The sequence below is a fragment of the Anomalospiza imberbis genome, chromosome 4, assembly GCF_031753505.1.
Source record: "Anomalospiza imberbis isolate Cuckoo-Finch-1a 21T00152 chromosome 4, ASM3175350v1, whole genome shotgun sequence".
Lineage (NCBI taxonomy): Eukaryota > Metazoa > Chordata > Aves > Passeriformes > Viduidae > Anomalospiza > Anomalospiza imberbis.
Window position 1 is genome coordinate 72,351,437 of NC_089684.1, and position 22,003 is coordinate 72,373,439.

The 22,003-nt window shown below is 51.9% G+C and overlaps 2 protein-coding genes across 3 annotated transcripts in view; both read right to left on the reverse strand.

The window, feature by feature from the left end:
- The window catches only part of RAB11FIP5 (RAB11 family interacting protein 5), a 447,460-nt gene that overhangs the window by 299,200 nt on the left and 126,257 nt on the right, over nucleotides 1-22,003 (reverse strand). The gene's annotated exons all lie outside the window — the stretch shown is intronic.
- The window catches only part of SFXN5 (sideroflexin 5), a 101,508-nt gene that overhangs the window by 4,733 nt on the left and 74,772 nt on the right, over nucleotides 1-22,003 (reverse strand). Inside the window, 1 exon segment of the mRNA XM_068189182.1 lies at nucleotides 14,227-14,344. Coding sequence (XP_068045283.1) covers nucleotides 14,227-14,344 — 118 coding nt within the window.

Sequence of the window (22,003 nt, forward strand, 5' to 3'; positions counted from 1 at the left end):
GCCAGCATGGTCACTGTGTCTTCTGCTGCTGCCAGCGGGGAGAGGTGGTGGTGGCTCGTTGGGAGCCTGGGAAGGGTCTCCTGGCCCTTCCAGCAGCTCTGGGCCATCTCCTCCCAGGCCTTTGGTCACCAGGGCAGAGCCCAGGGCAGGGCCAGGCTCTCCGAACCCTTGGGAAGCTCAACCAGGTGTAGGAAGGGCTGTGGCACCACGGAATCATGGAATGCTCAGGGTTGGAAAGGAGCTCAGAGATCACAAAGCCCAACCATCCCCCAGCACAGCCAGGGCCAGCACTGCCAAACGTCCCCAAGTGCCACATCCACACATTCTTTGAAATCCCTCCAGGGATGAGCACCCCAAACCTCCCTGGACACTTCCAAGGCCTGACCACCCTTTCCATGGAGAAATTCCTGCTGATGCCCACCCCGAGGCTCCCCAGGCCCAGCCTGAGGCCGTTCCCTCTCCTCCTGTCCCTGTTCCCTGGAGCACAGCCCGACCCCCCCGGGTGTCCCCTCCTGGCAGGAGCTGTGCAGAGCCACAAGGTCCCCCCTGAGCCTCCTTTGCTCCAGGCTGAGCCCCTTCCCAGCTCCCTCAGGAATTCTCCAGCCCCTTCCCAGCTCCTTTCTGCCCTGGCCACTCTCCAGCCCCTTTCTTGTCATGAGGGCCCCACCCATTTGCATTCCCAGTCAACTGGGACCTTCCCAGTTATCCAGGAGTGCTGATGAATGGTGGGAAATGTCTCCGTGAGTCCTTCCTTTCCCCAGCTCTCCCAGCCCCTCTGGATGGATCCATCCTGTCCCATGGATTTGTGAGGCTCTCAGCAGCATTTCAGGTCACTGACCAGCTCCCCTCGGATTATGGGACTTGGAGCACCTGGCCTAGTGGAAGGTGTCCGTGGAAAGTGTCCCTGGCCATGGAAGGTGTCCATGGAAGGTGTCCATGGAAAGTGTCCATAGAAGGTGTCCCTGCCCATGGAAGATGTCCCTGACGATGAAAGGTGTCCATGGAAAGTGTCCTTGCTCATGGAAGGTGTCCCTGACCATGGGAAGCGTCCATGGAAGGTGTCCATGGGAGGTGTCCTTGTCTATGGAAGTGTCCCTGACCATGGAAGGTGTCCATGGAAGGTGTCCCTGCCCATGGAAGGTGTCCATGGAAGGTGTCCTTGCTCATGGAAGGTGTCCCTGTCTTTGGAAGGTGTCCATGGAAGGTGTCCCTGCCCATGGAAGGTGTCCATGAAAGATGTCCTTGCTCATGGAAGGTGCCCATGGAAGGTGCCCCTTGCTCATGGAAGGTGCCCATGGAAGATGTCCTTGCTCATGGAAGGTGCCCATGGAAGGTGTCCCTGCCCATGGAAGGTGTCCATGAAAGATGTCCTTGCTCATGGAAGGTGCCCATGGAAGATGTCCTTGCTCATGGAAGGTGCCCATGGAAGGTGTCCTTGCTCATGGAAGGTGCCCATGGAAGGTGCCCCTTGCTCATGGATGGTGACTCGTGGTTCTCCTCAGCAAGGGAGATTGTTGCCTGAAATGTTGGTGTTAAAGCTCTTTTCTGAAAACTTCCCAGTTTTTCTACCCAGCTGAAATCCCGGCGTGTCCCAAAGATGGATACAGTGGTTGAGAGAGGTTCTCAAGACTGAAGTACAAATTAATGATTAATGAATTATTGATATTTAGTTTTCTGCCCAAATCACAGGGTTGGGGGAAAACAGTTTTGAGAGAAACCTGAATTTTGTGAAGTTTTCCTTCAAATTAATAATAAAAATTGAATTTAAGAGGTGACCAGAACGGTTCTCTTCATTTTAGGTTTCTCTCAAGTTTTTTTGCCCCCTGTCTTTGAAAGAAATGTTCAGTTTTCATAATAAAAAATCGTTGTATTCAGTCAAAATGTTTTTCACAAAACCATGGAAAGTCTCCTGACAGCTCAAGATTAGAACCATGAAACGGTTTGCTTGGAAGGGACCTTAAAAATCCTCTCATTTCTACCCTGTCCTACAGCAGCTGGAGGTGGGTGCTGGTGGCCAGAGCCTTCATGGCAAAGAAAAACCAGAAAAATCTGGAATGGATAAATCTCAGGAGCCAAACACCCCAAATTTACTCCTTTTCATTGTTCCAAAGAAGGGAGGAAAGCTGGAAATGCTCTGCCTGTGACAGGACCCATGGTCAGCACTTTTCCACCAGAGCTGGATCAGGGCTGCTGCCTCACCCTGGGCTGGACACAGACAAGGGGGAAAGAAAAAGCACCAGAACTTGAAATTAAAGTTATCTTTAAACAATAAAAATGGAGGAAAGTTGGAATATTTGGCTGTTCTGGAATATTTGGTTGCTTTGCCTTTTGAGAGTTATTAAGTTCAGGAGATTTTTTTTTTGTCCTGGAATGTTTGGCTGTTCTGGAATATTTGGCTGTTGTGGTTTTGAAGGTTTTCCATTTCCAGGAGACTTTTTGTTTGCCAGGGATGCTTAGCAGGGATGTTCCTGCCCTCAGCCTAAATGGGAACAACCAATTGCCCTGAAGCAGAGCACATTTCAGGATTTTTGGGGCAGCTGTGGGATTGCAACTTCCCCCACTTCACTGGGTTGGGCAGTGCTGGCTTTATGGCAGGAGTTGATCATTTTAAAGGTCTTTTCCAGCCTAAATAATCCTGTAGTTCTATGGTTTGGTGGTGCTGGGCTAATGGTTGGACTTGACAACCTTAAGAGTCTTTCCCAACTAATTTCAAATATTTTTCAAGCCTTTTCCAAATCTAGTTTCATGATTCTGCAATCAAGGGTGGGAGTTTTTAATCTCGCTTTTGGGGAATCACCACAGCACAGCTTCTCTGAGGAAAAACACTCAGCAGAGACCTCGGCATTTGATCAGGTGGGAAGAAGGGAAATGTGGAAATGTGGAAAGGAAAAGGAAGGGAAATGTGGAAATGTGGATTTGGGGAAAGGAAAAGGAAGGGAAATGTGGATCTGGGGAAAGGAAAAGGAAGGGAAATGTGGAAATGTGGATTTGTGGAAAGGAAAAGGAAGGGAAATGTGGATTTGGGGAAAGGAAAAGGAAGGGAAATGTGGAAATGTGGATTTGGGGAAAGGAAAAGGAAGGGAAATGTGGAAATGTGGATCTGGGGAAAGGAAAGGGAAGGGAAATGTGGAAATGTGGATTTGGGGAAAGGAAAAGGAAGGGAAATGTGGATTTGGGGAAAGGAAAAGGAAGGGAAATGTGGAAATGTGGATCTGGGGAAAGGAAAAGGAAGGGAAATGTGGAAATGTGGATTTGGGGAAAGGAAAAGGAAGGGAAATGTGGAAATGTGGATTTGTGGAAAGGAAAAGGAAGGGAAATGTGGATTTGGGGAAAGGAAAAGGAAGGGAAATGTGGAAATGTGGATTTGGGGAAAGGAAAAGGAAGGGAAATGTGGAAATGTGGATTTGTGGAAAGGAAAAGGAAGGGAAATGTGGAAATGTGGATCTGGGGAAAGGAAAGGGAAGGGAAATGTGGAAATGTGGATTTGGGGAAAGGAAAAGGAAGGGAAATGTGGATTTGTGGCTGGAGCAGGGAGCTGCCCTCCCAGGATGTCTCTGGAATGAGTGATGATAACGGCGATGATAAGAGAGCAGCAGGTGGGACAACAGCCCCACACCTGGGGCAGGTGACCCCCGTTCCCTGCGTGTCCCAGCCTGTCCCAGAGCACAGCAGCTCCAGCCCCGTGGTCATCCCCAAACCATCCCCCAGGAGCTCTCCTGCTCTCACCTCCCACTGCCCCACAGGCACCCTGCTGGCGCCTCAAGGTGACATCAGGGGCATCTGGCAGACACAAGGAACTTCTTGGTCTTGCTGTTTGAAATCTTATGGATTCTAAGCCTTTCTTTGGGGTTTTTGGGGGGTTTGGCTAACACTGCGCTCTTAGACTTTCACCACTTCCAGCTTTATAAAATTTGGAAGGTCAACAGCCAGCATGGCACCACCTCCAGGTCATTGCAGAGTTGTGAGTTTGGGTCCTCTGGGAAAGCAGAGGGTTGCCCACAGCACCAGAAACCTCAGGTGTTAAAACAAAACCACCAAAACCCCCCCAAATAAAAGCTTTGAGACCCTAAGATTTCAAATAGCAAGATCAGAAAAACTTCCCTGTGTCTGTCTTCCAGAGAGAGAAGACACCCAAGGCCTTTGGGGGAGCTGAACCTTCTCCTCTCTGCTCTGGAGGTTTGCTCAGCGTGGGAGGGGGTGGGATGGGTGCCCATGGGGTAAACCTGAGTTTGCCACAATAAATTCATTTCCACAGCAGCTCCAGAAAGGGTTTAGGCTGGCGCAGAAGCAGCTGTGTGGTGACCTCAGGGCTCATGGCCTTGCCCTTTCCCTCAGGAGAGGGTTGAAGAGACTTCTCCGTGGCTTCCTGGAAGAACCCTCACATTACAGGATGCCGATTTTTTTTTTTTTTTTTTTTTGAACATCTGAGCCAGTGGATTGGTGGAAAAGTCACCAGCCCACTCCAAATATGGCCCTGAGAGCTCCCAAAATTGCAGTTTAGTTGTGATTCCTGATCCTTGCTGGAATGAAAAGCACCTACACAGACACCCAGAGTTTCTCCTTTCTTGGAAGTAAAAAAAAAATCCTACTTTTGAATGTGGACATTATTAAAAAGCTTCCTTTTGGATGAAAAGGAGCTCTTAGGTCCATTCCAGCAGGAATTCCTCAAGCAGCTCTGTCAAGGAAGAAGGAATTTGCTGCTCTTTGCTGAAGACATCGGCCTCTGAATTCTCCTGCTGTTCAGGAGGAAGAGCACGATGGAAGAGCGGGATTTAGGGATGCCCTTGGTGTTTTAAGGAAGCTCAGCAAATTCCTCAGGATCCCAACCTCCAGCACATTTCCTTCTCTTGCAGACCACCAGCCTCACTAGGAACAGGAAATTTAAAAAGCAATTACAGATAATTATATATGTGAGATGTGATTAATAAGGCATTCTCAGCCCTAAGCAGGCAAGTCTGGACAACTGATCCCCCTCCTTTGCATCCTGCACCTCTTGGAGTAGTCAGAGCTGCTCCAGATGAGCCAAAACAACTGCAAATACACCAAAAAGGACAAATCCAACCCTGTGCGACAAGAGAGGGGCAAGGCAGGAGACGGGCAGGGAAGATCGGGGGGTGAACCAGATAAAGAGGCTTCTGACCAAGAATGATGGCGTTAAAGGTTTTTTCTGATTTAATGATTCCTGCGTGGGGACAGGAGTCGGTGATCCTTGTGGATCATTCCTCATTCCAGCTCGGGGTATTCCATGATTTCCAGCAAGTGGCCGGGGTGGTCAGGGTGGGCTGGCAGAAGAGGGGCAGGGACTTGATTTTCAGGCCCAGAATAAAGCAGCAAAGCCCAGGAGCCACCCGAGGGCCCAGGAATGGCCAGGGCAGTGCAGGAATCCTGGGGGGAGCGCTGGGGAGGAGCCCCTCTGTTTACAGTAGGTGCTGCTGAAAGGTGTCCTGAAGAAAGACAGCAATTAACAGGCCTGCGAAAAAATGGCTTCTTTCCACAAAAAGCCTTTTAAGTCTGTTTTTCGGGCCACTTTAAGGGTTAATGTTTAGCTGTTTATCCGGACTTGTCGGATGTCAGCTCTTTCTTTTGACTCCTAATGGCTTATAGCCATCAGGAGGTGAAGACTCCTCAAAAGAGCTGGTGTCAGGAATGTTTTTTTATGCCCACCAGCACCCACACACCTGCAGCAGCCTGTGCTTGCAGGGGGATAGTTTACATACTTGAACCTGTCTCCCAGGGCCAGGGGTATAAACATGAAACCAGATCCCGTGTCTGACAGCGCCCCGGAGCCCCTGGGCGCTCCAGAGGGTCCCACACCCACCCCGCTGACCACAAAGAACAGCTCGGCTCAGGCCCTGCTGCCCAGCACTGCTGCTCCACCTTGGGGTTTTAGGGCCCTGGAAAATGTTCAGCACCTTTGAGTGGCGAAACAAAGGAGCACTCCCAGGAGCAGCCATCAAAAACCAGCTGGGTCACAAATCAAAGGCTCCGGGACAGGGAGGGGAGGGAGAACAAAAAGGCACAGCCCCCACAGCCATCAGGGCTCTGCTCACTCCTGACCTTCCCTGGCCCTCAGGTGTCACCGAGCCCAATAATCACCCAAACAGGCGGAGCAGGTGGAAATTTAACCACCCTGAAGTGGCCCAGGGGCTCCTGAGCAGTGGTGGAGGAGCCCCTGGAGGCCAGAGCCTTCCCCTTCCCCTTGGAAATGCCCCATCCCTGGAAGTGTCCAAAACCAGGCTGGATGGGGCTGGGAGCAGCCTGGAGTAGTGGAAGGTGTCCCTGCCCATGCCAGGGGGTGGAACAAGATGAGTTTTAAGGTTGCCTCCAACCCAAACCATTCCATGATTCCAGGATTTTAGAGAGGCATTTGCTCCCAGAAGAAGGGACTGAGATCTGCCAGCTCCAGAGCACTGGGGAGCAGGTAGGGAAATGCTTTGATTTTGCAATTTTGAGAAAGAATTGGGGGTGAAAAGCCCCATGGAAATGGGAGGTGTCACGGTCCAGAAATGTTCTTTGCTTTGCCACACTGGTTCCTTCTCTCCTGGTCAAGAGGAGTTTCAGTTGTGCCAGGACATGAATCCAAAGGGCACCACAGAGAAGAGCTTCCAAATGAGTTTGGGAAATGGGGGTGGCCCTGGGACAAGGCAAGTGCTGCTATTGTGGCATCACCACCATGGATTTGCAGCTGGAATTCCACCAGGTGGAGCAGGCAGAAGGGAATTACCAGGACACAGCATCTGCTCCATCCCAGAAGGAGAACCTAAGAGAGCATCATCACATGGCGGGAATCAGGAGTTACCACACAAAAAGGAGCATCTGGGAGTTTTCCTGACTGGAATGTCCCAGCCGTGCAGGGCCTGGAATGCTTGGGTTGTGTGGTCTCTGCAGAAGCACCAGGCTCTGACCCAAAGCCCTCCCTGAAGCAGGAAGGAGCTGGAGGATGCTGGATCAGCAGCTCAGGACAAAGCACCACTGGAAGGGCAGGACAGGACTAAGCCTGGCATCCTTTCCCATGTTCTTAGGGAATACCTTCACCCAGGAACTGCCTTGAGGAGGTTTGGAGCACCTGAACCTGCCTCTGTCCTTGCCTTGAATGCACCTGAGCTCCCCAAAAAGCTCTGCTGGCACACTGACCTGGAGTTTATCCCATGGAGGGTGACCTGTCCTTGCAAGCTCTAAAGCAAATCCAGCTCCAGGTCTGTTTCTGTGGGTGGAGATGATGCCAGAGATAGAAACTGCAGGTGCTGGGGCAGATCCCTGCAGCCAAGAGCCCGCCACGTCCAGGTGTGGTTCCATCAGAACCATGAGGTGACAGCTGTGCCCTTCACCTGTGACTCCGGCAGCAAAGCCTGAGGAAATCTTTGCCCTCCAGCGCTTACCTGAGGCCCGTCCTGGAGCAGGGACACCTGACTCCCTTCAGGGGAGGATCCCAGTCCTCCGATGTCAAAACTCAGCTGAGATAAATCTTATCAGCCTTGAGAGATCCCAGGATAAACCATCACAGCACAGCTTCTGAACGCTGGTGTATGGGCAGATGACTCTTCAACTCATTAAAGTTGAAAAGTGGTGTGGTTATTACAGCGCTGGGCACAAGTGGAATAATTTTTAAAGGCATGTGCACCCTTCGAGAGTCTAAACTCTTTCTTTGTCTCCTAATTTGTTGCATATGCATTAAGTTTTGCAATAGGTTTACACATATTTATTTCTTATTAGTCTTTATGTAGAGAGATCTCTGGTTGTCTGTCCGTCTCCTGCAGCTTTAGTTTTGGTTTAGTTCTTGTTTCAAGGTTTAAGGAGCCTTTCTTATCTTCTAGCTTGGAAGTTCTCATTCCTTTCACCTCGTTGGAGGCAGTTTTGTGAGCTACAGGCTTTTGTGAGCACAGGTTTTTTACAAGCACAGCAAATCAACAGACTCTAAACAATTCAAAGCAGCACACTTCGCCTGAATCTGAAATGGATTTCTAACTTCATTGCTAACCCCATATCTCAACACCTGCAGTGGGCCAGGCAGGGCTGTGGCTGTGGGAATCCAGAGGAACCAGGAACACCAGGATGACACAGCCTGTGTCCACCCACCGGGGCAAACTCTCCCCATCCAAAGGGAGGCTTCATCTGTTGGGAGCTTCCCTGGCAGCAGGACCCTCCAGGATCAGCTGGGAAACCCAAACTGCTCCCAGGAGGATGGGGACAATCCACCGGCCATGGCCAGTGCTCCAAGCCGTGCTCGGATCCTGCTGGGGTTGGAAGTACAGATGGAGTTTAGGACTTCCTTAGGCCAGTATTTCCTACCAAAGATGGGCTGGGAGCTTCCACTGGAGTTCTGTGCAACCTCTGGGACCTGCTGTCCCCAAATGTCACCTCCTCTCCTGCCACTTCACCCTGCCATGGGCAGCACAATGCTCTGGAAGGGTCACTCATTCTCCAGCCTCCGACAGGAATGAGTCCATCCTCACTAAGGAACTCCAGAAACCTCATTAGGCACCACCACCCTTCATTTGAAGGCCGGAAAGGGGCTCAACACAGTCCCAAATAGCTCATATTTTCCCTCAAGTCCTACTTGAACTATGCCACTCACTGTCATGTAAATCCTGGGGGTTCTGCTCAAATCAATCATTTCATGGGCACTAAAGAAGCCCCCTGGGACCACCTCTTCATTTGAGGGTCGCGTGGAGAACAAAGATACTCTTGCCTTTGTCAACAAGGGAAAGGCAAGAAGATGAACCAGAAGATAAGGCAGGAGATAAACCAGAAGATAAGGCAGGAGATAAACCAGAAGATAAGCTGGGTCAGCACTCAGGAGAGGAACCTCAGATGAACCTCTTGGTGCTCCCGAAGCCACCGGCAGAGCAGGAGGAAACGATCTCTGAGGCACAGCTTGAATCCCCTGCAGTCTTTGGGAGACACTTCCCACTGAGCTCCCAGCCTCCTGCCAGCCCTTCAGGACCTCGTGCCACTTCTTTGCTGAGAGGAGCACCTTCCAAGCCCAGCCTCCATCCCAAGGGTTCCCAGACTCCCAGGAAACCGTTCCCCAGCCCCAGAAGCAAAGCAGAACTTCTCACTTCTCAAACATTTTTCCCCATGGCAGCTGGCAAATCCCTTCCCTGGCTTCTCATCCAACTTGGACAAAATTACTGCAGAGAATCCCTCCTGCTCCCCTCCCCCCTCCGTGCAAAGCAATCCCAAGGGAGAGATGGTTCCATGGGGACCCCCTGCTGGATTGCATCTGATTTCCCTCCTAAGTATGGAATGGGGAAGCGTCTCGAGGGCTATGGCTGTGACCTCCATACAGCTCTTTTGTCAAGTGCCATTTCATTAAAAAATCAGCCTTTTAACTGTGGACACATTTCAACCTCACCAAATCTGCTAATTATTGACAGTTGGTGAAGAGGAGATTTCACTTGTTCCTCCTGTTAAACTGCATCTAATTAGTAATTACTGGTTCACTGTCATCTTTACTGCAATAATCCCACTGCACATTGGCTCATTAACCTTTTGCTTTTCTAAAGCAGCCTGCCAACAAGATGAAGGCTAAAACAGATTGGAAAACAATAGCTCAGCCTTGGATTTTAGGCTGTTTATTCCCCTTGTCCTGGAGATCCAAAAGGAAGATTATTTTTAAGGAAAGGCTGAAATCAGCCTCATTCTGGAAGATGCCTCACTTTGCATTGAGCATCACCCTAAAAATACCCTTTAAGCTTCCCCCAGGTGAGGATGGGAGTGCTCAGGTGGCTGAAGGCTTCTCTGCCATTCTCCAGCTCCATTTCTCCATTTCTCACCTGGCCCAACCCACCTTTATCCCCACGTTCCCACTGGGCACGGGGTGACACGAGCTCCTGGTGGATCTGCTGAAGGAACGCTCTGGAGGAGCAGGGCCCACGGGGCCGAGAAGCAGCGGAGCAACCCCATGGTTCTTTCTTCTGCTGCTACACTGAATTTCATTTGCACAAGTCCCATTTTCGGTTTGGAGCTGTCACAGCTGTTTCCATTGGCAGTGCATAGCTGAGTAGGAGTTGTCAGTGGGGATGCTGCGGGATTGGGAGAGGGAAGAGATTCCCCGGGGGGCATGGGAGGCAGTTGGAGGTTGTGGGCTAAATGCATTAACTGCATGTTTCTCCTAAACTTAACAGCAGTGAATTACTCAATGCATATTGATGGGTTTAGGTACCACAGTTAACACTATCCTGGGATGACAAGAACGTTTCTCAGCAGCCCCAGAGTGAGTATTCCCAAGGATCCATGGTTTCGTGGCTGATACGAGGGGTTTATTTTTATAACGTTCTCTTTAAAGCCATAATAGCCAGAAACAAGCTGTGATTCTGGAGCACTGCTGCAGAAATCCAAGTGGAATTTCATCCCTACAAAACCCAGGGCTTGGCTAGGCTGGATATGGGCCCAAAAAAGGCTCAGGGTGCATTAACCTTCCCAGCATGCGGAGGTTGCTCACCTCCAGAATTCCCTTTCCCTGACACTGGTGCCTCTGTTTGCAGCCAGAGCTGAGCTCTGATTTCACTGGAGTTGTTGTAACATGGGAGTAACTCTGGAGCAGCTACAGCTGATGGGACAAGGTGGCTGCATTAATTCATTAAACCTATTGCAAGGCTTCAGTTCTGCTGGAAAACCAGTTGTGAGTTTGAGCCCCATTAGGAGAGAGGATCAAAGGTGGCCACGCAAACTCCTGGCCCAAAACAACCACTCTGTGACGCATCAGCCTCTGTGTTTGCTCCCTGACTCACAAAAGGTTGTGAGGGTGTGATCAAGGGCAGAACTTGGCTCACTCACAATTCCTGCAGGGGCTGCTGCTCACACCACAGCCATGCTTTTGGAACAGAACACGTCTCTTTCCCCCTTGTTGCTTGGTACAACAGCGTGGTTCTGTCCTGCTGTGCCCCTGACCGAGGCCACGGGAAAAGCAAAGACATTCCCACAGAGATCAGTGCTTAAACACCTCTAAATTCCTCATCTGACAGGGCAGAATCATGGAATCATTCAGGTTGGAAAAGACTCCAAGGTCATTGAGCCCAACTGCTGAAGTTCAGGGTCTGGTGATGAGTACCCAAAAATACACAGGTTTTGAGGAGCACTTCCTGCAAAGTCACTTGGATTTCCCATCCAGAAATGGATCCAGAGGGATTGGTCCAGGTAAACCACTCACTTTGCTCCCTTGAGCATCCCCACAGAAACCTCCAAAGAGAACAGGGGGAATGTCCTGTGTAAACACTGACACGTTTATAGAAAATGCCAACATAATGGGAAAATAGGCTGGGAGAGCTGGAATGTTCCCCTGGAGAAGGGAAGGCTCCAGGCAGAGCTCAGAGCCCCTTGCAGGGCCTGGAGAGGCTCCAGGAGAGCTGGAGAGGGACTGGGGACAAGGGACAGAGGGACAGGACCCAGGGAATGGCTTCCACTGGGAAAAGGAAGATTGGGCTGGGATCTTGGCAAGGAATTCCTGGCTGGGAGGTGGGGAGGGGCTGGGCTGGAATTCCCAGATTTGCTGTGGCTGCCCCTGGATCCCTGGCAGTGCCCCAGGCCAGGTTGGACACTGGGGCTGGGAGCAGCCTGGGGCAGTGGGAGGTGTCCCCATGGCAGGGGTGGCACCGGATGGGATTTAGGGTCCCCCCTGATCCCCACCAGTCTGGGGTTCTGTGACTGATCAGCCCTGGCTGCCTGTGGAGCCCTGACCCTGCGGTGTGAGCAGATGTGGATCCAGCTGTGCAGGGCTCTCATCCCATGGAGCAGAGCTGGATCCCACGGGCAGAGCTCAAGCAGGCTCTGGGAGGGCTCCTTTTCCCTGGCAGGGTGCGTGGGCAGTGCACGTCATCCCGTCTGATCCCTGATCAGAGCTGATTCATGTTTACGCTGCTGAGAACATCTCAGCTGCCTTCAGAAGGTCACTCCCGACAACGCCGTCGCTTCCAGGACTGCTTGGAGCCTGCAATCCCAGTATCCCCTGGAGAAAAACCAGTCCTGAATTTTCCCTGTGGGTTAGAATTCATTCAGCTGCTAAAATCAATGAGATTTTCCCTGCTGGAATATCAGATACTGCACAGGAGAAGTTATCTGTCACCCAGAAAGCCACAATTCCAGTGGGAGGTGTCCCTGGTCGTGGCAGGAAACGAGAGGGTCTTTAAGGTCCTTCCTAGCCAAACCATTTTAGAATTCCAGGATCTTGGAGGAACAGTGGCAATGTCTCCTTTGGGATAACTGAGGTTGGTGGTACCTGCTGTGGTCTTGCTCCCCTGATTACCCTGAAAGATTTTTCCTGGAAATAGGGAGGAAACTGGAAATTTCCAGGAAAAGCACACCAGGGAAGGCTTAAACTGGATATTAGGAAGGAATTCTTCCTGGAAAAGGTGGTCAGGCATTGGAAGGTGCTGCCCTGGGCAGGGGTGCAGTCCCCAGCCCTGCAGGGGTTTCAAAGCCCTTTGGATGTGACACTTGGGGACAGGGTCAGTGGTGGCCCTGGCAGTGCTGGGGGAGCACTTGGACTCGCTGATCTCAGAGGGCTTTTCCAGCCTTAAAAGCTCTCAGATTCCCTGGAAAAGGAGCAGAATGGATGCTGTGTGCCCCAGCCTCCTTCCCACGGGCCGGCTGGACGTGCTCCAGGCTCTACCTTCAGCAGGTGCGAGACCTGGCAGTGCTCCTCAGCCTTTCCCAAGCCGAGCCTGGGAGCAGAACTTGGGATCAGGCACAGAGCTGATGGTCTGGAGCTGAGGCTGAGCTCCTGCCAAAAGCACTGCCAGGCTCTGGGGATGCACAGAGCCCAGGAGAGGCAGGGAAATCACATTGCTCCTGCAACTGGGGCTTGTGCAGCTTCTGACTGCAATGCTGTGTCTGCTCCTGATGGAAGGGCTCCAAAAACGATGTTGACTAATTAGAAAAAGTTTAAGGAAGAGCCATATGAATCATTAAAGCTCCAGCAAACACGTCTTTTAGCAAGAGGCTCCAAGACTGAGATAAATTCAGGTTCTTAGAGAGAAGGGACAGTTTTCTCTCAGCCTGGAGACAGCAAGAAGGACAACATAGAATTCCCAACGTGTTTGTCAGTCAGCACACAAGTGTACAGCAAGATTCCCTGGCTGGAAGTCATGGATAAACCCATCAAGACTGACAAAATATGAATTCACGTGCAGACAGTGATACAAACCCCTGATCCAGCTGATAGGAAAAGAACCTTGTGAGAGAGTCTTTGTTTGACATAGGTTTTCTCCCTTAGGAATAGAGACCTTCTCTAAAAATGCACAGCTTTAGAACCAGGAAAAGCTCCAATCACCAAAATTAAAGGCTTAAAATAAACCCACCCAAGCAATTTGTTCAACTAAATTGGTCTGAGTGACTGCATTGATGATTCCCTGTTTCCTTGGTTGGTTTTCCTTTGTTCACCCCCAGGCTGGGCCTTCCCAGGAGATGAAAAAGCAAAAGCTTTCAGAGAGGCTCTGGGGAAGAACATCCCCCTCAAATGGTGGTCCAGGCTCTTGGCCTCATGCACAGAGCTTGGATTCAATATTTTAACTCCAAGGAAACCCCAGTGTGAGGGAGAGGGGCCTTCCCCTGCCTGAAGCCGCGCTGTTCAGGAGAGAAATATTCACAGAATTCACAGAACCACCAGGTTGGAAGAGACCTTCAGAATCATCAAGTCCAGCCCAGCCCCAACACCTGAACTCAACCCTGGCACCCAGTGCCACATCCAGGCTTTGTTAAACACCCCCAGGGATGGGGACTCCACCACCTCCCCGGGCAGCCATTCCAGAACTTTATCACCTTTCTGTAAATAACTTTTTCCTAATTCCCAGCCTCTATTTCCCTTGGTGCAGCTCGAGGCTGTGCCCTCTGGTTCTGTCAGTTCCTGGAGACAGAGCCCAGCCCCAGCTGGCCACAGCCACCTTTCAGGAGCTCTGGAGAGTGCTGAGGTCACCCCCGAGTCTCCTTCTCTCCAGGCTGAGCACCCCCAGCTCCCCCAGCCGTTCCTCACAGGGTTTGTGTTCCCAGCCCCTCTCCAGCCTCGTTGTCCCCTCTGGATGAGCTCAAACATCTCAAAGTCCTTCCCAAACTGAGGGCACAGCGCTGGGCACAGCCCTCAAGGTGTGGCCTCAGCGGTGCCCAGTGCAGGAGCAGAAACCCAACTGCATCCAGGAGTGGAGGAGGACCCACAGGAGTGGGGCAGATACCCAGGAAGGCAAAGAGGCCGTGGTTTGTCACCCCTGCGAGAGCCCCCGGACACGCACTGACCTCGGACATCTGCGGGAAGAGGCTGATGGCCAGGGGCAGGGCCAGGCCAAAGGCAGCGAGGCACACGAGGCTTTGGACAGGGAGAATCATCCGGGGACGGGACCTCAGCAGCGAAGTTCTGCAAGGGAAAGGCTCCGTTACAGCATTCCAGGGACAGGGCAGAGTGAGAGCCTGAATGAGAGGCACGGGGCTTCAGGAGGCTCCTGAAAATGCAGTTTATTGTATCCAGGATGTTACAGCAGCCATGGGTCGTGGGTGACAGAGCCACAGCTAAATCTGCCAGCTCCAGCTGCAGACAAGCCTGAAGCCCCTTTAGTTTTGGTTACAAGACGTTATATACTTTTCTTTGCTGAGCATCTTAAAACAGAACAACCAATCAACCCCGTTACTATGACCTGTAGCCTATCACAACTACCATCATTGCCATATTGTGGTCAGTACCATCCATCCACAGGCGTTAGTATGTTGCAGTTTAAGCTTAAAGTTGTTTTTCAGTTTTCTTGCAGTGGAAAATTCTTAGACCTTTTTTCTACTTGCCACACCGGCATGTTTGTTTGCCTGTGGTATCTTTCTGCTTTTCCTAAGACCTATTTCTGCTTGGAAAAAACATCTTTTTGTTTGTGGCCAACACATCCTTTGTTCTAGTCATAAAACCTCCTTCCATGTCGACTTAACCTTTGCTTTCTTGGTTGTCCAGTAATTGTCCTGGCTCAGCAATTGTCAATTTACACATCTCTTGTTCTTTTATATCAAAACTTGCTTCCACCTCTATTCCAACTCTCTCAGGCTCTACATTCAGAGAGCTTTCTGCCAAGAACACGTATCTGTGAAACCTCCCTGTCAAACGTTCATCCTTCCCAACAGGGGAGTGCAGGACATTCCTGGATGGACACTGCTGCTCACCTGGCCCCCCTCTCCTCACTGCTGTCAGTCCCCTCAGAGAATCATGGAATGGGTTGGCTTGGAAAGAACCTTAAAGATGATCCAATTCCTCCTCCTGCCTCGGCAGGGACACCTGCCCCCGTGCCAGGCTCCTCCAAGCCCTGTCCAGCCTGCCCTTAGGCACTGCCAGGGGTGGACACCTCTTCCTCAGCAGGTCACCACCAACTTCCCCCACACACAGCTCCAGTTCCACCCACCCCACACGGGGTCAGGCAGACGAGGTGACCCCGCCCCAGGTGACACCTGCAGTAGGCTGGAGCTGATGCCCAGTGAGCAGAAGGAAATCAGGTCCTGAAGAGGCACTGGGAGCTCTGGGAGCTTTGGAAAAGCCACTGGAGAAGGCACAAACAGCTTCATTAATGGGGTAATAAAGCCACAGCATTGACAATCCCATAATTTGTTAAAATCCAACACCTGCAGAGGGTGACAAGGACGTCTGAACATTTCCTGTTCCTGGGGGATGTTTATGACTTCAAGATTTGTTAACAGCAAACTCCTGAAGATACCTGCAAGGTCAGGTCCTGGCAATGACCCAAAAGTGACCCTTCTGATGGAATTAACACCGGAAAACTGGGACAACATTTGGCTGGTAGAAGCTGGTAGATTAAATATATTCCAGGATATGGGGCCTCAGGCAGTTTACCAACGTTAAAGGGGAAAATATCATTTGTGAAGGATTTATTCCAGAGCCGTTTACAAAAAGGATCCCTATCATTCAACTGAAAAAAACGGGAATCTAAATCAACACCAGGACAGGGGGTTTTACTGGAATGTTCTGCGTGTATGAGCAATGTGGAGAGGGAGTGGATTTGCTGCTGGGTTATTGAGGACACAGAGAGCATCTGGAGCTGGGCCAGGGCAGGTTTAGGTTTGGATTTTAGGGAAAGGTTCTTCCCCCAGAGGGTGCTGGCACTGCCCAGGCTCCTCAGGGAATGGGCACGGCCCCGAGGCTGCCAGAGCTCCAGGAGCCTTTGGACAGCACTGCCAGGGATGCACAGGGTGGGATTTTGGGGGTCTGGGCAGGGCCTGGGGCTGGGCTGGGTGATCCCTGTGGATCCAGCTCAGGATATTCCATGATTCCATTATCTCCTTCCCCCTGGGGCGGTCACAGGAGCTCTCCTTGGCCAGGGAAGGTACAAGAGATGACACCAGGCCCTGATCATCCATCCCTGTGGTGACTTCACTGGGATGAAACCACTCCCAATCCAAAGTGCACCATTTCCAGGTGCCAGCCAGCCCTTCCCAGCCCAGGGCTGCCCCTGCCCTGCCTTGGCTCGGGGTTGCAGCCAGGTTGGACCCCAGGTCACCTCAGCCCCTTGCTCCAGTGCTGGCTCCAGGCACACCTGGGGGATCTGGTGAGAAGGAATTCATGCCCTGCTCCTGTCTGGGCACACTCAGCCTCCTCACCCTTCCTGAGAGCTGCCTTCATCTCCAGGAGCTTGGGGAGACGTGAGGAGAGCAAACACCAGAGTTTAACTCCTCCAGGATCTCAGCTCCTCACTAATAAGCTCTCGAGACAGAGTTGATCCTGTCAATTTGTGCTGTGAAAATCAAGCTTCTGTTCTCCAATATTGAGCTGCTCTGTGCTGCACAGAGCACGACTGCATCTCACAGACTCCCAGAGAAGCCTGCAAGGCTTGGTCCCAGCAGGAGAGCAGGTCACCTGTCCCAGCAGGACAGCAGGTGACCTGAGCAGGGAAAGTGACCTGTCCAAGAAGGAAAAGTCACCTGTCCAAGCAGGAAACATGATCTGTCCCAGCAGGAAAGGTGACCCATCCAAGCAGGAAAGGTGACCTGTCCCAGCAGGAGAGCAGGTGACCCATCCAAGGAGGACAGCAGGTGACCTGTCCCAGCAGGACAGCAGATCACCTGTCCCAGCAGGAAATGTGGCCTGTCCCAGCAGGAAATGTGGCCTGTCCCAGCAGGAGAGCAGGTGACCTGTCCCAGCAGGACAGCAGGTGACCTGTCCCAGCAGGACAGCAGCTGCCCTGCCCCACACCCTGTAACACCTGCCCCGTGCCAGGACTGCCGTGGATAAGCTGTGATCATCCCTGGATGCACGGGGGCAGATCCTGGAGCTGGTTTTTGTCCTGCTGAAGCTGCTGTGATCCATGAGAGCCCTCGCTGGGACAATCTCAGCAGCAGCAGCCTCGCAGCCTCCCCGGGGCTCAGTTTAGGGCCAAGGCATCGCTGCTGACACCAGCCCTGACATCTTAATTTGGAACTGCACCCTCTGTAATTACTGCCCTGTCGGGGACCTTATAATCACCCAAGTAAGACCTCAACCAATTTAAAACGATCCCGGGTCCAGCCCCCAGGTGTGACTTCCAGGGGTGCTTCCAGCCCAGGCCAGTTCAAATTACAAGGGCCCGACCTCCTAATTAGGAAGAGTTATGGCTCGATTTAAAAAGGAGAGCAGACTAATTAACACATGTAGTGTAATGTCTTAATTGGGATTCAGCTTGGAGAATTTGTGTGGTTCAGAATAAATGACTCATAATGAGCCAAGAGGTCCAGTTTTCTCCTGTCCCTGGGATCCCTGCTCCCGACACCGAGCTGGGGAGGAAGGGGAGTTAAATATTGCATTTTGTGAGCTGTCAGCTGCAGTGCAAATCCCTCTTTGCACCCATTAACCCCCCATTGGAGGGGAGTGATGAGGAGCTTCCAAAGGGTTTCACTGCAGAGGATCAGCACAGATTGAAAATAAATTAATAAAATAAAATATCCATGTGGAAATAAAATTAATATCCACGTGGTGAAGAGGGATTTAATTCACACCACTGCCCTGCATGCTCTGCCAAAGGGTTGGGTCAGGGAATGGGGAGGTCTGGACCTTCAGAGCCCCCGACAGCCCAACTCTGGCATCTCCTGGAGCCTAAAAAATCCCAGGGTGAGTAAGGCTGGGAGGGAGGTCACCCAGCCCAACCTCCCTGCTCGAGCAGGGTCCCCTGGAGCGCAGAATTCAGGATTGTGCCCAGATGCAATCTGAGTATCTCAAAGACACTCAAAATAGAGATATTAAAAACTGAATTACTGAACATCTCCAGAGATGTTCAAAAAGCAGAGGAAGGAGCCTGATTTATTCACAGGAGCAAACCCCATCCCACCCCACCAGAACCCTGCAGAAATATTGGTGCTGTTTCACAGGAGAACAGGAGTTTTAGGGACCTCACCCCATGCACAGGACAGGAGCAGCTCTGGAATTAAACCCTGGCTCAGATTATTCAACAAGGGGCGGGAAAGTTTGCACCTAGAGGTCTCACCCTGGAAATCTGCAGGAGGACAAGAGAATTGTGGAATCATGGAATGGTTGGGGTTGGAAGGGACCTTAAAGCCCATCAGAGACACCTCCCACTGTCCCAGGCTGCTCCAAGCCCCAGTGTCCAGCCTGGCCTTGGGCACTTCCAGGGATCCAGGGGCAGCCACGGCTGCTCTGGGAATTCCAGCCCAGGGCCTGCCCACCCTCCCAGCCAGGAATTCCTTGCCAAGATCTGATCCAAACCTCAACTTGAGACCATGTCCCCTTGTCCTTCCAGTCCCTGGTCTTGGGAAAAGTCCCTCTCCAGCCTTTCCTAAGCCCCCTTTACCATGTTCATTTTATTGTCCCCAGTTTCATAACCCAACACTTTTGCTCTGTCTCATAGCTGCTCCATGTTTGTCCCCTGACCTTCGGATGGCAAAGAACAGGAAATTTTGCAACACTTCCTCCTCCTCTTTCTCTTTTTCTTCAAGCTTTGTTCCTTTACCCCTTCAAACCCCGCAATGCCTCTTCCTCCTGCGATTTCCCTTTACAGCCGTGGTGGTTTCAGTGGTGTTTTTGTGCTGAGAGAGGCAGGAAGAGGCTGGGGATGTTCAGCTGGGCGCCGAGGATGCACCGGAGGCAGCCGAGCCTGCGGCTCCCGTGTCCGTAGGTACAAACACACACAGACAGTGCATCTGCTGCACAGACACAGAGTGTTGGAGCTCTTGTAAATACACCTTCATTCAACTTTCATCACAGTGTTCATTAGTGGTTTAAATTTTGCATAATTTGGCAGCTGCCTCTGGCGTTTTTCAGGAGGTGCTGTAATTTATTCCATATGGAAGTCAGGCGCTGCACTCCGAAGGAGTTATCGGGTGCACTGAACCAGGGCTGTATTTGTCTGGGAGGAGGTGTCAGATGCTAAACTAAACATGACAGGAGTGAACCCAAGTCTCCCAGCTGACAGATTCTGTGGGGTTTCTCTGGTGTTTGCTGTAAACAGGTTCAGAGGCAGCGCAGACACCGCGAGACGCCGGCGCCGCCACGGGGAGCGCCGGGATCCTGAGGGATCCTGAGGGATCCTGAGCGATCCCAGACTCCTCACACACCCCTCTGGAACGCCAGGGAAGTTTGGGATCCCCAGATCCCCGTCCTGCTGAGCCTGTCAGGCCTCTCCGCTCTGTTCCCCAGTTTTTTTCACCCGTTTTGGGTCATTTTGAGAAATCTGAGCTCCCCAGCGACCAGCAGCTCTGCTGTCCCACCCAGCCAGGCCACCACTGTCCTCACCCCACAGCTCCAGCCCTGAGCCCCTCCAGAGGACACAGCAGATGCCAGACGAGGGAGGCTGGGGGGTTTTTGTGCTTGATTGACACCATTAAAGGAGCAGTTTCCGTGTTTACTCTGGGAACAGCCCCAGCAGTTGAAGGTGTCACTGCTGGCAGCTGCTGAGCCCAAACAAACTTCACTGAGGGCTGGCCTGGACGGGGCCTTCGGAGGAAGAGCACCTGTGGGAACATCCTGCCCTCGCTGGCAGGGGGATACCTGCAGGAAAAGCCCACAGACACGAGGGCCAGGGAGGCCTCCTGCCTCACCCCAGTTGTGCAGTGACAAACGAGGCTCAATCAGAGGAAAATGCCCTTCCAGCACCACACAGCACTGGCCAGCCCCCAGGAAAATCCATTTTTCCTGGTGCCACTGATTCAGCTCAGCCAGAGCTGCTCTGCAGTGCTGATCCAGCCTGAGAGCATCCCGATTTTATGGGATTTACAGGAAAACAGCCCAGGGAACTGCTGCACGAGGAGGATTTGGAGATGAAGAAGAGCAGAAATGCTCCTCTTCCGTGGACACAACTGTTCTGCTCCCATTTCTCCCTCAGCTCCTGCCCACTGCCAGCTTTGTCTCTTCCATAGACACTGCCCAGCCAGCTCCAAGGCCTTCTCCAGTGCATCCTGACATTCCCGAGCTCTTGAAACCTCAGCCCTGCTCTGTGCTTCAGACCCTCCGAAAGGTCTTCTCTGAGGGGCACAGAGGAGGTTTAAGGCAAGATAAGGATGCAAGAAGAGCTCAGGTTCCTCACTCTCTGCTCAGAGATGCCCCAAAGTGTCCCCAGCAGGTGCTGGTGATGGACTGAGCTTCTCCAGCTCTTGGCCAGACCACAGGAGCCAAACATTTGGGCTCTCCCACCACAGAGCTCAGACTGAGGCTGCACTTAGAGCTGGCCTGCCCCACACAAACCAGCTGCAGCTCTGCAGGGAGCAGGGAGCTGCACGAGGGCTGCTGGAGAGGCCTTGCATGGTGGCTGGGAGCAAACAGCTCCCTCTCCCAAATTCCATCGTAACAACCAAACAAAGGATCCACAGAATAAAGGGAATAAAGGGACACGGGGATGAAGAGCCCAACTTCCCGCAGCGGATGCTGCTGTCCCCACACCTGTGTGACACGGAGGCACCGCAGAATTCCCACTGTCAGTCGCCCTCATCCCTCAGACACCGCCAAACCAATATTTTTCCGCGTCTGAAGTTGCCAGCGCGGATATTATTTATAAAACCTCAATGAGAATACATCTGCACGGAATAACTGACACCGTGTTCCCTGCGTGGCATATGCAGGCTGAAAATAAACATTGATTCTATATGTTCACTGCTCCAGCAGAGCGTCCAAGCAGCAGGAAATGCATGAAACATGGGGAAGAATGGGAGCGCGGCAGTGGGAGGGAACATGGAATTGCTTGGAGAGCAGAGAGGCGGCCCCGGGAGTTAAAATACACAGCAGGCAAAGAGACGAGAGGAGCCAAGAGAGCTGAAAAAAATGGCACAAGAGACGAGAGAGGCAGCTGGGGGAGTTAAAACATGCAGATGGAGAGATGGCTGGGAGAGAGGAAAGACCTGGATCCGAGTGGAGAGACGGCGGCCGGGAACTGGCCACTTAAAATAAACTTTGGGAGCAGCGAGGTGCAGACGAGGTGGGGAGAATTCCTGGGATCTGAAACCCTGCTGGGGGCAGGGGCTGGGCCCTGGAGGGGTGGGAGTCCCACCCAGCTGAGCACCATCACCCACCTGCTCCCGGGATCACACCGGGCACAGGAATCGTCCCCTCCTTCCCATATCCCAAATTCAAACTACTCGGAGGGGTCACTCCCTTCCTTCCCCACAATCCCAAATGCAAATCCGTTGGAGGAATTGTTCCTTCCTTCCCCACTTTCCCAAATTCAAATCCATTGGAAGAATCATCCCCTCCTTCCCACAATCCCAAATGTAAAGCCACTGGAGGAATTGTTCCCTTCCTTCCACACATCCCAAATTCAAACAACTGGGAGGAATCATCCCTTCCTTCCCCACAATCCCAAATGCAAATCCGTTGGAGGAATTGTTCCTTCCTTCCCCACTTTTCCAAATTCAAAATACTCGGAGGAGTCACTCCTGTCCTTCCCCACAATCCCAAATGCAAATCCATTGGAAGAATCGTCCCCTCCTTCCCCACAATCCCAAATGCAAATCCATTGGAAGAATCATCCCCTCCTTCCCCACAATCCCAAATGCAAATCCACTGGAGGATCCAGATTGTGGTTCCTGATCCCAGAGTGACACCTTCATC